The 18,080-nt window shown below is 44.0% G+C and overlaps 1 protein-coding gene across 3 annotated transcripts in view; it reads left to right on the top strand.

Annotated features, from left to right (window-relative positions):
* LMNB2 (lamin B2) overlaps positions 1-18,080 on the top strand; it is an 89,663-nt gene that overhangs the window by 17,439 nt on the left and 54,144 nt on the right. For 2 of the 3 annotated variants that reach the window (XR_012656790.1, XM_075070810.1), the window contains exon 2: positions 8,317-8,453. Coding sequence is in view for 1 of the 3 variants with exons in the window: in XM_075070810.1 (XP_074926911.1) it covers positions 8,317-8,453 (137 nt within the window). In the remaining 2 variants the exon portion in view is untranslated. Of the gene's footprint in view, positions 1-8,316; positions 8,454-12,936; positions 13,112-18,080 lie in introns of those variants that run through there. The other variant, XR_012656791.1, reaches the window with a different exon arrangement.

Raw genomic sequence — 18,080 nt, forward strand, 5'->3', positions numbered from 1 at the left:
ACAGCGATCAGATCAAATATCTCCCGTAGAGTCCATGCTGGAGCTCTTTTTCGATTCTTGGACTGCATGGTCACCTGTGCTGATCAGCTCTCCATGCTGAGCAAACAGGAAATGAAATTCAAAAGTACCAGGGGCTTTTCCTGTCTACCTGGCGAGTGCATCCGAGTTCAGATTGTCCAGAGCGGTCACAATGGTGCACTGTGGGACAGCTCCCAGAGGCCAATACTGTCAAATTGCCGGTTCAAATTAGAGTTAGCGTGGACGCAATGTCGATTTCAGTGCTACTCCCTCGTCGAGGAGGAGTACAGAAATCAATTGTAAGAGCCCTTCATGTTGAAATAAATGGCTTCGTCGTGTGGACAGGTGCAGGCTTAATTTGGCCTAAACGTGTAGTGTAGACCAGGCCTTAGTAGTTATCCGATCCCTTCAGTCAACTTTTGTACCAGAAGACTGGAGCATAGCTAATGTAACACCAGTTTTTTTAAAAAGGCTCCAGAGGTGATCCTGGCAATTACAGGCTGGTAAGCCAAACTTTATTACTAGGCAAATTAGTAGAAACTATGGTAAAGAACAGACACATAACTTAATACAATTTATTGGAGAAATGTCAACATGGCTTTTGTTAAAGGTAAATCAGATCTCGCCAGTCTATGATGATTCTTCGGAGGTGGGGGGGGTCAACAAGCATGTGGAGAAGGGGGATCCAGCAGGACTTTCAGAAAGCCTTTGACAAGTTCCCTCACCAAAGGCTCTTAAGGAAAGTAAGAAGTCATGGTAAAAAAGGGAAGGTCCTCTGATGGATCGGCAATTAGTTAAGACAGGAAACAAAGGCTAGTAATGGTCAGTTTTCCAAATGGAGAGAGATTTAATATAATAATTGATCTGGAAAAGAGCAAAACTTAAAGTGGCAAAATTTTCCGATGATACAAAACTACTCAAGATAGTGAAGATCAAAGCAGACTGCAAAGCGTTACAAAGGGATCTCAAAACTGGGTGCCTGGGCAAGAAAATGGCAGATAAAATTCAGTGTTGATAAATGCAAAGTAATGCACATTTTAAAAGCATACATACAAAATGATGGCGTCTAAATTAGCTGTTACCGCTCAAGAAAGAGATCTTGAAGTTCTTGTGGATAGTTCTCTGAAAACATCTGCTCAGTGTGCGGTCAAAAAAGCTAAAGAATCCTAGGAACCATTAGGAAAGCAATAGATAAGAAGACAAAATCATAATGCCGCTATCTAAATCCAAGGGATCCCCACACCTTGAATACTGCATGCGATTCCCGTTGCCCCATCTCAAAGATATACAGTATAACCTCAGAGTTATGGACACCTTGGGAATGGAGATTGTCCATAGCTCTGAAGTGTTCATAACACTGAACAAAACACAGCTCTGGCTCCAGGAGTTCACACTCTCGGCCAGGTTCCAGAGGCAGCTAGGCAGCTTCCTTGCAGGCAGCTTCTTTTCTGGGCAAGCTTGTTTCCCTCCCAACTGGGAGGGGTGGTGGTAATGAAAACAGACGTCACCCTCCTAGTGGGGTGTGTGAGAAAACAGCACCCGGAGCTTACAGGAAAGCAGCACATATCCCACTGCTGCTCTTGGGCTGGCAGTGGGAGGCTCACAGCTTTGTCTGCAAATCTCAGCAACCTCCTAAATGTAAGTGAGTGCCCTCCGTGTGAAGATGGGAGTAGGGGTGGGGACAGGCAGCCCAGATGTGCCTATCTTTAAGATGCAATACAGGCACAGTATAGTGTTTTTTGTCTCCGCTCCTGCCTGATTGGTTACTTCTGGTTTCACATGGTGTCCGGTTGACCGATGAGTCCGTAACTCTTGTGTTCGTATCTTTGAGGTTCTGTTAGAATTGGAAAAGGTACAAAGAAGGGGAACAAAGATGACTAAGGGTATAGAACAACTTCCTTATGAGGAGAGATTGAAAAGACTGGGACTGGTCAACTTGGAAAAGAGATGACTAATGGGGGATATGATAGAGATCTATGAAATCATGAATGTTGTGGAGAAAATGAATAAGGAAGTGTTATTTACTCCTTCCCATACCAAGAACCAGGGATCACCCAGTGAAATGAACCAGGGATCACCCAATAAAGTTTAAAACAAAGGGAAGTTCTGCTTCATACAAAACACATTCAACCTGTGGAACTCATCAGTGAATGTTTTGCAGTCCACAACCACCTAAATCAAAAAGAATTAGGTAAGTTTGTAGAGGATGGGTCCATCAATGGCTGCTAGCCAAGATGTTAGGGCCCTGCACTCTGAGTGGGACAGAACCTGTGACTGCCAGAAGTTGGGAGTGAACAACAGGGGATGATCACTTGATTTGCCTGTTCTGTTCATTCCCTCTGAAGCACCTAGCATTGGCCGCTGTCAGAAGACAGGGTATTGGGCTAGATCAGAGGTGGGCAAACTATGGTGGCCTGTGGGACTGACCTGCCTGGCCCTTGAGCTCCTGGCCAGGGAGGCCAGCCCCTGCTTCCTCCCCATTATCCCATGGAAGATGCAGCTACTTGATGCCCAAGTGAAAAATCAGACTCCTCTTCATGGAACTGTGATGAGAGCATTGAAACCATTGAACACATCATAATGCAGATTCAGAGATGAACTGAATAATGTCCACTGTGTTATAGAGGAAGCCTTGGAATGGCTTATGGACCTACAACTGTATCTGTAGAATGTTGCTCTGCAGATGCCATATGTGAGAGAGAGGGACTGTTAACCTGTGTCTATGTGCAGTCACTGGAAGTGCACAATGTCCTTGTTCCCTATACCTAAAATGTGTGTTCCTCCTCATTTGACCTTCAGTTTTTATTAACTCTGACTTCTGATAACACATTTAAGCTATAAATTACCAGTCCTGGTGAATGAGACAAGCTTTAAAGCCACACACAGCTCATCTTCAGGTCTGGGAAAGGTACTCCCAGCCTCACAGTAATCTGTCCCATTTTGCATTTTGTTTAGCATAAGTAGTTAGTACACATTGTTCCACTTTGTATACAGTCCTGGTGAAATCTTCCTGGTGTAATACATGATTGTGCACAGACTATATAAAGACCTTACTCAAATTTTGGAGTATATCTGTGCTTTGTTCCTTCTTTGTGTGGTATCTAGAAAATGAACTGAACACCTTAATATCGGTATTCTGCTTGCTTTGTCCATAAGTTGGTCCACCTCCCACTTGTTAATCCTCTTCTATGACTTCTTGATCCTAAAGCATGCTTTGACATTGGCCTGGATCTCTCCAGCTGTTCTGTGGCCTCTCAACTATCAATGAGTATGAAGACAGGGTAATTAACCTAATTTGAAACTGGTTAAATAGGCATTTGTTTGAGACTACAGCTCTTGTTAAAATAAGTCTTAACTAAAATGTAGCTACCATGAACCCCGAGCACAAGACTCTTCAGGAGAATGTGAAATAAAATTAATTATTTTATGGCTACAAGTTTGTTGTAACAGTGGGAAAAACTCTGAGCATAATTTTCCTGTTTTGCTTGTAACACTCTTGTATCTGTGACTCCACCGCAATGGTGGCTCCTGTCCCATGGGGTTGGGCCTGACTCCCTACTCTGGATGTTGCAGCTTAGGTTTGACTCTTCTACCTCCTCTCATGAGTTTTGGGGAAGACTAGGAGAACCAGGCAGAGAAACAGACGGGCTAGTGAAGGTAATGTGTGGTGTTCTGGCAGTGTTGTGGTGCTCGTTGGGATTTTTTTGCTGTGGATGGTGGTGGTTTTTTGTTTCCCAGACTAGCAGGACTTAAGTGAGAAGGCTATGTCAGATACAGAGGCAGCAGTAGTAGTGACCCAAGCAGTGGAAGACACATTGAAAATGACTGTCTGTAGAAGCTGAGGTATGTACATGATCCTGGAGAGGGTACCTGAAAAGATCAGTCTGCATGAAGTGCTGCCTGATGGAGCTGATGGAAGAAAAGATCCGAGGAGTGGAGATGCAAGTGGAAACTCTGAGTTTAGAAGGGAGTTCGAACAGATGATGGAGACATGAGGAGGCTGAAGGGAAAAGTGCAGATTTGCAGATGGAAGCAGGACCAAGGAACTCTGAGGGGAGACTGCTAGGTGAGGAAAGTGGACAGTGGAAGCATGTGACTAAGAGAACCAGGCAGAGGAAAAGACGGGCTAGTGAGGGATTGATTATCATAGAATATCAGGGTTGGAAGGGACTTCAGGAGGTCATCTAGTCCAACCCCCTGCTCAAAGCAGGGCCAATCCCCAACTAAATCATCCCAGCCAGGGCTTTGTCAAGCCTGACCTTAAAAACCTCTAAGGAAGGGGATTCCACCACCTCCCTAAGTAACCCATTCCAGTACTTCACCACCCTTCTACTGAAAGTTTTTCCTAATATCCAACTTAAACCTCCCCCACTGCAACTTGAGACCATTACTCCTTGTTCTGTCATTATCAACAGATGGCTTAGGCAGTGGTGCTAGAAAGAGGGCTTTGGGATATATGGCCACTAGGAGGCATTCAGGGACAGAGGACTGTTCTCTTGGGATGGACTTCACCTGAGTAGGGAGGGAAATAGACTTCTAGGATGGAGGCTGACACAACTGATTAAGAGAGCTTTAAACTAGGAATTTGGGGGAGCTGGTTGGGAGATGTCTAGGTAATCTCCCTGCCGGATTTTAACATTGAAATGGAAGAAAACGAAGTAAGAGAGGATTCAGCCGTGGGTAGGAAAATGGACATAAGGAGGAAGGGTACTGTAAATATCAATCTAATAGGTGATACTCATCGTCGAATGTCTGTTCCTAATTGAGTGAAGACTGTGAGCGAAGCCAAACAGCAAAAAATTAAGATGTTTGTACACCAATGGGAGGAGCCTAGGTAACAAAATGGAGGAACTAGAGCTACTGGTGCAGGAAGTGTAACCAGATATTATGGGGATAACAGATGGTGGAATAGTAGTCATGACTGAAGTACAGGTATTGAAGGGTATGTGCTGTTTAGGAAAGACAGAAATAAAGGCAAAGGCGGTGGAGTAGCATTGTATATCAATGATGAGGTAGACTGTAAAACGATGAGCAAAAATCACATTGGGGAAGAAAGCTACTTAGAGCCTCCCCTGGGATAGTGCTTGGGGTGTGCTATAGACCACCGGGATCTGATTTGGAAAAGGATAGAGATCTCTCTCTAATGTTTCTAATGAAGTAAATACTAATGGGAATTGTGTGATAATGGGAGACTTTAACTTCCCAGATATAGATTGGAGGACAAGTGCTAATAGTAATAATAGGGTTCAGATTTTCCTGGATGTGATAGCTGATGGATTCCTTCACCAGGTAGTTGCTGAACGAACAAGAGGGGATGCCATTTTAGATTTGGTTTTGGTGGGTAGTGAGGACCTCATAGAAGTAATGGTTGTAGGGGACAACCGTGGTTCGAGTGATCGTGAGCTAACTCATTTCAAACTAAATGGAAGGATAAACAAAAATAGATCTGTAACTAGGGTTTTTGATTTCAAAAGGGCTAACTTTAAAAAAAAATTCAGTTAAAGTGGATTGGACTGAAGAACTTGTGGCTCTAAAGGCGGAGGAGGCTTGGAATTACTTCATCAAAGTTGCAGAAACTATCAGAAGCCTGCATCCCAGGAAGGGGGGAAAAAATTCTTAGGCAAGAGTTGTAGACCAAGCTGGATGAGGAAGCATCTCAGAGGGGTGATTAAGAAAAAGCAGCCTATAAGAAGTGGAATCAAATAAAGTATCAGGGTCAGAAGGGTCCTCAGGAGGTCATCTAGTCCAACCCTCTGCTCAAAGCAGGACTAATCCCCAATTTTTGCCCCAGATCCCTAAATGTCCCCCTCAAGGATTGAACTCACAACCCTGGGTTTGTCAGGCCAATGGTCAAACCACTGAGCTATCCTCCCCTGCCCCTGCGATGGGAGGGAACAATAAGGAAGGCTACCTTATTGAGGTCAGAACATGTAGGGATAAAGTGAGAAAGGCTAAAAGCTATGTAGAGTTGAACCTTGCAAAGGGAATTGAACAATAGTAAAATTCTATAGCCATATAAATACGAAAACAAAAGTGGGGATGGAGTGGAGGTTAAGGATAATCTAGGCATGGCCCAATGTCTAAAAAATACTTTGTCTTCCTCGTTAATGAGGAGCTTAGGGATAATGGCAGGATGACAATGGGAATGAGGATATGGAGGTACATTGCCACATCTGAGATAAAAGCCAAATTCTAACAGTTTAAGGGGACTAAATCGGAGGGCCCAGATAATCTTCATCCAAGAATATTAAAGGAACTGGCACATGAATTTGAAGCCCATTAGCAAGAATTTTTAATGAATCTGTAAACTCTGGTTGTACCATATGACTGGAGAATTGCTAACATAGTTCCTATTTTTACGAAAGGGGAAAAAGTGCTCCGGTAACTACAGGCCTGTTAGTTTGACATCTGTAGTATGCAAGGTCTTGGAAAAAACTTTGAAGGAGAAAGTTAAGGACACTGAGGTCAGTGGTAATTGGGACAAAATACACATGGTTTTACAAAAGGTAGGTTGTGCCAAGCCAACCTGATCTCATTCTTTGTGAAGGTAACAGATTTTTTTAGACAAAGGAAATGCAATTTATCTAATTTACCTTGATTTCAATAAGGCATTTGATGTGGTTCCACATGGGGAATTATTAGTTAAATTGGAAAAGATGAGGATCAGTATGAAAATTGAAAGGTGGATAAGAAACTGGTTTAAAGGGGAGACTACAAGGAGTCATACTGAAAGGTGAACCGTCAGGCTAGAGGGAGGTTACTAGTGGAGTGCCTCAGGAACTGGTTTTGGGACCAATCATATTTAATCTTTTTATTACAGACCTGGGCACAAAAAGTGGGAATGTGTTAATAAAATTTGCGGGTGACACAAAGCTGGGAGATATTGCCAATACAGAGAAGGACTTGGATTTTCTACAGGAAGATCTGGATGATCTTGTAAACTAGAGTAATAGTAATAGGATGAAATTTAATAGTGAAAAGTGCAAGGTCATGCATTTAGGGATTAATAAGAAGAATTTTAGATATACGTTGGGGACGCATCAGTCGTTAGCAACAACGGAGGAGAAGGACCTCAGAGTATTGGTTGATCACAGGATAACTATGAGCCACCAATGTAATATGTCCGTGAAAAAAGCCAATGTGGTCTTGGGATGCATCAGGTGAGGTATTTCCAGTAGAGATAAGGAGGTGTTAGTACCATTATGCAAAGCACTGGTGAGACCTCATCTGGAATACTGTGTTCAGTTCTGGTCTCCCATGTTTAAGAAAGATTAATTCAAACTGGAACAGGTACAGCGAAGGGCTACTAGGATGATCCGAGGAATGGAAAACCTGTCTTATGCAAGGAGACTCAAGAGCTCGGCTTGTTTAGCCTAACCAAAAGAAGGCTGAGGGGAGATATGATTGCTCTCTCTAAATATATCAGAGGGATAAATGTCAGGGAGGGAGAGGAATTATTTAAGCTCAGTACCAATGTGGACATAAGAACTGGAAATAAACTGTTGGCCAGACTAATTGTTGGATTCTAAATTTAAAGATGTGAAACTGGATTAAGATACCAAATCTTAATTTCCCCAATCCAAAATCAGTTGTGGCTTATATCTAAGGGATGATATTACCTCAAGTAACCCTATAAAACAGTAATATTCTACGTAAAAAGTACTTGATGGTATCGGATCCTAGGGCTTAACCCACTTCAGTTTGGTTCTTAGACTTGGATGCGGTAAACCTGTGGGTGTTCGTTTCTCTATTTTTGTTCTTTAAATAAATCCTTAATTAAAAGAATGGGTCACTTCTAAACAGTAGGTCCATGCTTTCTCTTCAGAGTAGCATGGTGTATCTTTCTCGTCTTAAAACAAGAATCAAGAAACCCATTAGTCACTAAATAGAGATTTCATTGATGGGATTGTTTCCCAAGTGGCCGACTCCACTGCCTTGGCATGGTAGGTCTTTCCACTGGGAGAATTCTGCATCTCTCTATTTGCAGGGGATTGGGTATATTGCCATGGGAGCTGGCTTCTCCCTCTCATTTAGTAATTTGAGGATGCGATGTGACAGTTTGTGACTGATCACAGGGTCTGTTAGTGCAGGCATAGTATCTTGGGTCCCACCTGCAGCCAACTACAGTTTTTGGTATTCACATGCGACTGACGAAGTGGGTATTCACCCACGAAAGCTTATGCTCAAATACATCTGTTAGTCTTCCAGGTGCCACAGGACTCTCTTAAATTTTTTACTTTTCTCTTTGAAATTCAGTCTTCAGGATAATCACTGTATCTATTTCTTTCCTTATCTTAGGTGAGTGGAGTCAAGACCCTCTATGAATCTGAACTGGCTGATGCCCGAAGAGTTCTGGATGAGACGGCAAGAGAGAGGGCAAAACTGCAGATTGAAATAGGAAAGCTAAGAGCAGAACTTGATGAGGTCAATAAGAAGTAAGGAAACTGAACTTCAGTGTGTGTGTTTTGTGTGTGTGTGTTTTTTTCACTCCCATTCAGAATAATGGGTAACATTAGCACATTTTAGACTAGAAGATCATAATGGTGCCTTCTGACCTTAAAGTCTGAGATTGGGATTGATGGATGGTTTTCTAAAGTGGGCTATAGCTTTACAAGAAGTTACGGGCTTGATGCAGGAATCACTTGGTGAAACTCTCTGTCCTCCTTTGTGCAGAATTCTGAGCAGATCATCGTTGCCTCTCATGGCATTAAAATCTGACCACTTTCTTTGAGTGCTTGCACATATCCATTTCAATGTAAATGTGTGTGCACACCGAGCCCAGTTGCCGGAAATTTTGTCCTCAGCGGTATCTGTTGGATTGGCTCTAACATGCTCTGGTGTTGCATGCTCATAGCACCGATATAAGGGGCTCTGCCGACCTTGCTCTCCTTCAGTTCCTTCTTACAGCCTGTGATGGTTGCTGGCAATTTTCTTCTTTAATGGTTTTCTAATCTTTAATGTAAATAGTTCTCATAGTTTTTAGTAGTTAAGGTAGGTTTACATAGTTTGGACGCCTCCATCCGTAGATAGCAGACTTGTCCTTTGTCCCGGTGCTGAGACTTGCCTTCATGCAGCAAGTCTATGCCTTTGAACAGTCCTCACCCGTGCTGTCTCAGGTGTTTAGGGGAAACTCGTAGGAAGGACTGCTGCCAAATTTGTAAAGAATTCAAGCGCTGGAGCTAGAAGAACCACACTTCTCATTTGAAGGTCCTCCTTATGGAGGCAGCCTTCAGACTGCCTCAGACCCGTAGCTTCAGCCTCAGTGCAAAGTGCTCGTCCATCAACACAGGTCCCTCGGCACTGATCGTCTTCACCAGTGCCAAAGAAGTACCAGGAGAGGAGCTGGTTTCCGGTGCCAAAGGACAAAGACGGGGAGAGCGAGACCCATGCCGGACTGCTCTTCATCCTTGGTACCACGTCACCAGGTGCCCACAGCCCTGGTTCCACAGCATCCTATGATGCCCACTCAATACCACTGTACTGGCCAATTTGTGGTCCCGTCGATCCCTGAAGCATTTGCGGCTGCCAGGGATCTTTTGATCCTGCTGGTACCAGGCTCCTCGGACAGTCAGGCTTGGCACCGTCAGTACCCCCAAACAGCAGGGAGTTGATGCCAGTACCCAGACCAATGGTCCCTCAACCTTTTCGTCTGGCGGGCGCCAGACGAAGGACTGTGACTGCTGACAAGTGACGTCATCAAGAGGCGTCGCCGCCGAAATGCCGCAGAAATTTGGCGGCATTTCGGCTGGTGCTCCACCGCCGGCCAGGACGTTGGGGACCCCTGACCTAGACAGTCAGTGCATCTGCTGTCCAAGAGGAAATCCTTGTTGACAGCCTCAAAGTCCCCCAGGCAGCCTTCTCCAGCACCCACTGGCACGGCACCGCTGTGATCTCCGCAATGCACCTCTTCGTCCTCTCGGAGGAAGATTAGTATTCCCCCCCAACCAAAGTGACCGACCTTGCTGTTCCCAGTCCATCACGGCACTGAGTTCATCAGGACCTCTGGGTGCCTGGCCACCATACCCATGGGGCTCAGCCACCATGCAGTTGCCTTTTTGGAACCCGTGGGGTTTTGTCCACCGCAAGGGACCCCTTCATCGTGATCTTATTCAGTCGTCCTGGAGGCTACAGTATCCCTAGTACCGTGTAGAGACACCCTGGAACCAGACTTTGGTACCGACCATAGCACCAGACCCCAAGAGGAAGCCCCTGAGGCTCCTGTGGACACCGATTCAGGCTCCCCTTCTGGGTTTAGCTTCCTCTTCAAACTCTCTTGATGAAGCCACAGTGGCATCTGGGTCTCCCCACCTCCTAGATGGCCACAAGGCATACCAAGACCTACTGAAATGGATAGTCTCAAACCTAGGGGTCCAAGCAGAGGTGGTTAAGGAGGTGACATGGCCTCATGGATATTCTATGGTCAGTGGTCCTGTCCAGAGTTGCTTTGCTTCTACACAATGCCATTGTGTTCCCTATTAAGGCGCTATGGCAAACCCCTGCCTCCCTTTCATCAACAGCAAAACATTCGGCTCATAAATACTTTATTCTGGCCAAGGGATATAAGTTTCTCTATACCTCTTTTCCTCTGGGTTCATTGGTGGTTGCAGTGGCCAATGTGCAAGACTGCCACTGAGGGACAAGCTCTGTGCCTCAGACGAAGGACCCTAAGAAGCTGGACCTCCTTGGGTGCAAGGCTTACTCTTCAGGGGGCCTGCAACTTCATATAGCAAACCACCAGACCTGCTGGAGTGTTACGACTTCAGTGCCCTGGTCTTCTACATACAAAGGACCAAACCATTCTATAGATCCACTCAGTTGTTCCTGGCGATGCAGAAAGAATGAAAGATCTCACCACTTTACCACAGAGAAACTCATTGTGGATCACTTCATGTATCAAGACATATTACATCTGAACACCTCACCCTGGCTAACCTAGTGGCTCTACAATGTCTCAAGCTTCTTCCACAGCTTTTTTTAGCACAGGTTCCAATTCAGGACATCTGCAGGGTGACAACCTGTTTGTTGGTTCATATGTTCACCATGCTATACGCCATTACCCAACAGGCCAGAGACTATTTTGGCTGGGCTGTATTCCAGTCAGTTTGCCCTTGATCTCCAAACTCACCTCTGAGGTAGCTGCTTGTAAGTCACCTGCATTGGAAGGGACATGTGCAAGCACTCAAAGAAAAACTGTTACTAACCTTTCTGTAGCTGTTGTTGATGTTTCACATTTTTCCAAAATGCACCTTCTGTCCCCTCTTTGGAGTCGGTCGATCAGAAGAAAGTGAGGGAGGGTAAGGTTGGCGAGGCCCCTTTATACTGGTACTGTGAGCATATGACACCAGAGGTCGCTAGAGCCGACCCAACAGATACCGCTAGGAGAAATGTCTGTCACCTGTGCTCGGGGCACTCACGCACCTACATTGGAATGGATATGTGCAACACATTTTGAAGAACAATGGTTACAAAAAGGTTACTGATTGTTTTTTGTCTTTGTCTGTGTCCAGATAGGTTTTGTTTCTGAAGTTTAATAGGAGGGTGGGGGGGGGTGAGGTGGGGACCTGGATTTGGTTTAGCACACCCAGGGCTTGAAAAACCTTTCTCCGAGACGAAAACAAGACCTTGTTTACTGAGGTATTGAGTGTCTACATCAGCTGTAGTGCTTCTGTGGAGTCTAAGGTCTGTTCCTGCTCCAACAAGCAGTAGAGCACAAGACTTACCAGGTTCAGTGCTTGTATTCAGTACCATGTGGGCAGCAGTAAAACTGAAAATATCAAGTTAGTTAAGATGCTGCTTGGTAAAGCAATGAGCAGTAAAGGAAGATACTGGAGTTATGTAGGACAACGACCCCAAAACAAACTGCTGGAGGAGTAGACTAGCAGATCCTGCTTCATAGTCCCTTCTTTCAAACAGATCTGACTGCTGCAGGTGTGTGTGGGGAGGCAGGAATTCATGCTCTTTAAGCAGCTAGAGGGGGTTGAACTTTACGTTTTTCAGCTACCTACTGGATTATGGGAAAGAGCCCCTAAAATGTGTCCAGAAACAGCAGCTTGATAAATCGCAGCTCTTCCCTTCTAAACAGCTGGTTGCATAGAAGCAGGACTTGTGCTGTGCATTTGGGAGTGGTTTCTCCTGTGCCTTCATAGGCGTGTGCAGCATATATCATTAGGGTGTGCACCCAGGGAGCCATGCCCTAGTCCCGCCCTGCCCCCATCCACTCCTCCTACTTCCTGCCCCCTAACTGCCCCCCAGGACTCCACCCCCGTCTGAGTCTCTGCTCCTTGTCCTCTGACTGCCCCCTAGGACGCTACCCCCTGACAACTTACCATGCCCCTTCAACCCCCCTGCTCCCTGACTGCCCCTCCAGAGGCCCTCCCACCTATCCAACCCACCCTGCTCCCTGTCTCCTGACTGCCCCCACCCCTTATCCAGCCTGCCCTGGACTCCTTACCATGAGGCTCCTAGCAGCATGTTCTGCTCTGCGCAGAGCCAAACACAGCCCTGCGGGAGTGTGCAGCCCCGCCCGTCAGAATGCTGCACACGTGGTGGCATGGCTCTGGATGAGCGGGGAGCATGTCTGCCTCCCCGCGGAACTCTGGCCCCCAGAGTGCTGCGGGTGCTGCTGCATGGCTGCGGGGGAGGGGCTGGTGGCTTGCTGCACTCCGGGAGCGTAGACCCTGCGGCTTGCTGTGCCAGGAGAGTGGGGCCATTTTCCCACCCCTTTGTTAGGGTGTGCCTAGGCACACCCGGTGTTGTCGGATGCTATCGGTATGGTGCTCTGCTCTGTTCAATGTTGATATCACTCGGCTGCATGCATGTGTTCCCTCTGTGTGCTGCCCCAGCTCTGCAGATAGCTGACACAGCAGACCCGAAGAGAACCCCCGATGACCACAGAGTCTAGTAAGGTATGAAGGCACGTTGACCAGGTTTATTGCCATATGGACACAATAGTAGTTCCTTGTAGATTTTTACTCAGGGCATGCTACGAGAAAGTGCCTCTTGACAATGGACTCGGCTCAGTCAGTGGCGGGACTTTCCACTGCCCCCGCGGCTGGACAAAGACACCGCCCCCGGGATGCATTCTTATACACAGGTACAAACAAGTTACACATCACTCCTGACGTATTGGGGTGCAACCCCTCTACGTAGTAAGGTGCCGCCTCTCACTTTGTACATGTTGGTTTGAACAAACCAACTCCTATCCATCATATTACCCTTTTGTCCCTGTCATTGGGATGGGTCTGCCTGTTCCTTGTTATCTGTGTGGAGTGTACAAGTATGTGAATGTTCTGATATCTGGTGTCCAGTACCTTTTAGGTATGTCTCTTTCTGCAGCATCAGCCCTTTCCTTGCCAGATTCTGTGAGCAGGGCTGCCTCTGGCTCACAGCTTCACTTTGCTTGCAAAGTCTTGACCATTACTTTAGTTCAGGCCTCAGGCCTCATACCGGGCCTCTGATACCAAGGTTTATATCTTAGGACCTCTACTTACTACACCCGGCATACCCCATGCACATGCCTGTGTGTGCCTTCCTCGTGGGTTTTAGTCCTCTACTTCTGCCTCAAAATAGATATGGAAGATTTTCAAGTGGGGAGGAGAACATCCACCAAAAGGATCCAGGAGAGAGCTCCTGATACTTGCCCACTAGCAGCTGTCAGGAAAAAGAGGGAGGCTGGGATATAAATCTCTAGATGATAGGTGCCTGGCAGACTTAGTCTTGCATATGCTTGTCTTGTTCCTCATTGAGCTGTTAATGAATGCATGTGGCAGAATGTTTCACATAACACAATAGTGTGTGTCAGTATGACAAGTAAAATCAGTCTTTGTAAATTTTGGTGTGAAACATAGCTATAACTGAGGAAATTATTATGAATCCTGTAGCTCACATTTATATTCCAGAAGCTGAATAGTATAGAATGAAGAATCAAAGCCTTTTCACTAGTGTTCAGACCCTAGAGCATGTACATAGCCAACATTTCTGTAAATGTACCAGGGATAACCTTTCCTATAGTTACTGATCCCAGGTACATTTACAGAATTGTTTAAATCCAGTGTCAAAAATTTTTATTTAGTTGTGAATCAAATAGAACTGGCTTTTTAAAAATGGTATTTAATTGAGCAAAACTTAATCATTCTGTGGAGGCTACTATTTCCTAGTGAAGAGGCAGGTCTGACTTGAAATGGGGAGATGTTTCTGTTCCATTCGACTAATGAGATCTTTGAATGCTGTTATGCAAGTTATAACGTCTTAAAGTGTTTTTTTTAAAAAAATCCTGTATGGTCTGAATAGCTAGCTCCTTAAGCAAATGAGACATTGGATTTGTACATGTGAATGGATCTCTCACATACACAATTTAATCTGAAAGTTTGTACTTGTCATCCTTTCTCCACACTTGTAGAATAAACGTGTAACCAAATGTGGGGCTTCTGTTCAAGCTGAATGTGTCAGTCTAATTCCAACTGTTTTGTTTTTACTCCAAAGTAAGGTTGAAACTAACAGAGGAAACTAGTCAATGAGGAAGAAAATAATATTGTAAACAACTGGAGTGTAATGAAAAATAGGGTTGGTACAGCCTGTTGTAAATTCAGTCCTTGATCCTGCAGCTGGATCTGTCTGAGAACCTGTTGTGTCCAAACTAAACCACACTGAATTTTTTTAAAAGACAATTTAGAATGAAATGTAAAGATTGTGTGGCTTCTTGGATGTCTGCTATAGTTGCGTACTGCTTATTTGGTGTTAAACTCTTCCACTTTATTGCGAGATCTTTTTCTATGCTATGAGATCCTACACTTTTTAGAGTTACAAATAATGCCTCTTATAGGCACTGCTTTTTACGCACACAAGTTCTGGCCTCAAGCAATACAGAATTCAGAGGGATTTTGTATTTTTATTCACTTTCTGTGAATTATCTGCTAGAAATAGGAATGCCTACATGAATTTCTCTCACGAGTAAGAGTACTTTCTCCATATTTGCAATGGATCCCCATTTTTGGAAGTAGTGTTGCTCTTCATCTCTCTGGCTTATCCATTTCCAGCTCTTGCTATTTTCTATTTTCTGAAGTGGTAAAGGACAGACATAGGTTGTGAAACTAATCCATAAATGTTGATATGGCACCCTTAAACGAGTGTTCCCCACCTTAAAAGTTCTGGGTCTCCTGTTGACCTGAGGATATTGAATTGCAGGAAAACACTAAGATCCCTTTTTATTTAAGCTGTTTTTCAGCTGGTGTCTTTCCAAAGGGTTAATAAAGAAGGGGCAAAAGTGAGGGCTGGATCATCAATGGGAATTGATTCAGGGAAGTTCTGTGGCCTGTGTTACGCAGGAGGCTAGCCTATATGATCAGTCGTCCCTTCTGGCCTTATCTATAAAAGAGTGTCCTCATTTCAGGAGTGAAGGTCGGTTAAAACTTTTTTGCTTTCTGAGAACAACTACAGATAAGGTGTTCTCATAACACTGGCCTGCACTTTCAAAGCCAACTACTGATTTTGAATATGGGGTTCCCAGCTTGAAGTACCTGAAAGGAGGCCTGATGTTCACAAGTACTGCATATCTGATCTTTGAAAATCAAAACCCTTCGCAGTTTCAAGTTGTACACACAATATTACTAGTTACTCTTGAAGACTTAAGCCTGCTTCCTTATAAACTGGTGCAAATAACTCTTGTTTGCAGTATAACTTAATAGAATTTGGTTAATATGTGGTAATTCTTGTTAATTTGAATTTAGAATTTACAACTGGGTTGTATCAGTTTTATGTTTTAATACTTGTCACTAAGTGTTTTCCAGATCCTTTCAAATCACTTTCTAAGCAATAAAGCATCTTGAGAGTTATGTACATCATTTTACAGGTGAGCAAACTGAGACACAGAAGTGTAAAGCTTTTTGACCAAGGTGACGTGTGAGTCAGCACCAAAGAATATTTGAATAAAAATGCATCTCTTTATTATGGGAAAGCTGTTTGTACAGAAACAGTTCTGACCGTTAAGTCTAACACAAAGCTCAAGTTTATGGTCAGTTATGCACTAATGTTGGGTCTCTTGAATTTCTAATAATCATGTAAATCACTACCTAACAGTTGTCGCTCTCTGTGACTCCTTGTGTAGTGACAGCACTTGGCACACTTTGTACTTCTCAAAGTGCTTCCAAAAGCTAGGTAGGCATCATCCCCATTTTACTATCAGGAAAACAGAGTCAGAGGAGAAGTGACTTGTGCCAAGTTCACCCAAGGTGGCTTACTCTCAGCACAGTGTCTATGCCTGGGGCCATGCTACCTTTAAATTGATTTGCAGGAGGATTCCAGTCTTTATCAGCCCCATCAGAGTCCTAGGATTGCTATTGACCCAGAATCCCATGGTATACCTGTGTTGTGACCCATTGGGCTAGTACGCGTCTTTCTGGCATTTCAGTATAGTTAAATTAGAAAGTGATGTCTTCCACTGAAAGATCACTTGCTGGCTTCTAATTTAAACTGGTACAATTAGTTGTCTTTTGAGTATTACAGTTAATATTAGTGTATCTAACTTTGCCTCTATATGCAAACATACTAATAGCAATCTTTCTGCTTTTGAATCCTGTTTAAGTAAAGGAGGTGATAATCTTGGGAGGAAGTTTTCTATGAAGTAAGAAAAATAACTTCTTTGTATTATGAGGTGTATGATTAGTTCTTCAAACTTAAAGAAACAGAACTCATTTTGCCCCATATTTTGAGAAGTGTTCCTGAATGTCTTCCCCGTTCTCCTCTGATCCTGCTTGATTTGCAGTATGTAAGCGCTAAGAGAGAAATTAAGGATGACTGAGTTATCCCTTTTTCAGACAATCTTTATCTTCCTTCTCTGCAGTCATTAAAACAGTCGGGCAGAAATATCCTGGGCTTAATCTTTTATCCAAAAGACAGGGCATCAACAATGTAAAACAGTACCTCTTGTCTTCCATCCATTGTCCCTAGCCAAAGAATGCTCTGTACTCGATATGGGGTATGTTGAATCACTTCTAGTGCAAGATCCTGAATAGACAATTTGAGCATTCTGCCCTCTGCAAGATTAGTATGTTTACATTAATTTAAACAGTGATCTCACTTAAATGAAAATATTTCACCAGCAAGGAGATCAGCTTCTTTAGTAGGGTTTGAAATTTCAGTGATGAAGTTTTTCGCTTAACTTATGTTTCAGAACTCTTTACGTGGTGGTACCTGAACTGTTATAACATGCTTTGGTTTTCCCCTGTGTACACTAGTCATCTAACCATGTTAGTGAGTTTTTTAGCCTAGGTATCTACTTGGGTTAAACATGGCTATAATACATTTTTCTGTCCACACAGGCAAGACTAGTATGATATAAACTCTTTTTTTAGGGAATATGTGTGTGCATATACTGGTTTTTTTTTTTTTTGGTTTGGATTTAAACTACAATGATTTAATGTTGCCTTCCCCATCCTGTTTATACAGTTAATTTGAAGACAGGTCCTTACTCTGTGAGCACTGTCCAGTACATGAAATAAATTTGGTGTTCAAAATATTACATGCCTGTTAAAATTACCTCTGAATGTAGGTGATAAATATATATATAAATAATATAATAGGTAAGTTTAGGGAGCCACTGTGGAGAGTGCATTTACAGCAAATTGGCTTTAGTAATCTCTCCCATTGGTATGTACTCTTAGTAAATATGAGCAAGCGCACTCATAGAATATGAGGGTTGGAAGGGACCTCAGGAGGTCATCTAGTCCAACCCTCTGTTCAAAGCAGGACAAATCCCCAGATTTTTATCCCAGTTCCCTAAAGGCCCCCTCAAGGATTGAACTCTCAACCCTGGGTTTAGCAGGCCAGTGCTCAAACCACTGAGCTATCTCCCCCCCAGTTCTCAGTGGGTGATTTTAAAACCACATATTGTGAGTAAATACCAAATGTTTAGCACAGAGGTCACAACCTTTCAGAAGTGGTGTGCCGAGTCTTCGTTTATTCACTCATAGACTCATAGGTCAGAAGGGACCAATATGATCATCTAGTCTGACCTCCTGCACAAGGCAGGCCACAAAACCCTACCCATACACATTTATAACAACCCC

Source organism: Chelonoidis abingdonii, chromosome 11 (genome assembly GCF_003597395.2).
Source record: "Chelonoidis abingdonii isolate Lonesome George chromosome 11, CheloAbing_2.0, whole genome shotgun sequence".
Classification (NCBI taxonomy): domain Eukaryota; kingdom Metazoa; phylum Chordata; order Testudines; family Testudinidae; genus Chelonoidis; species Chelonoidis abingdonii.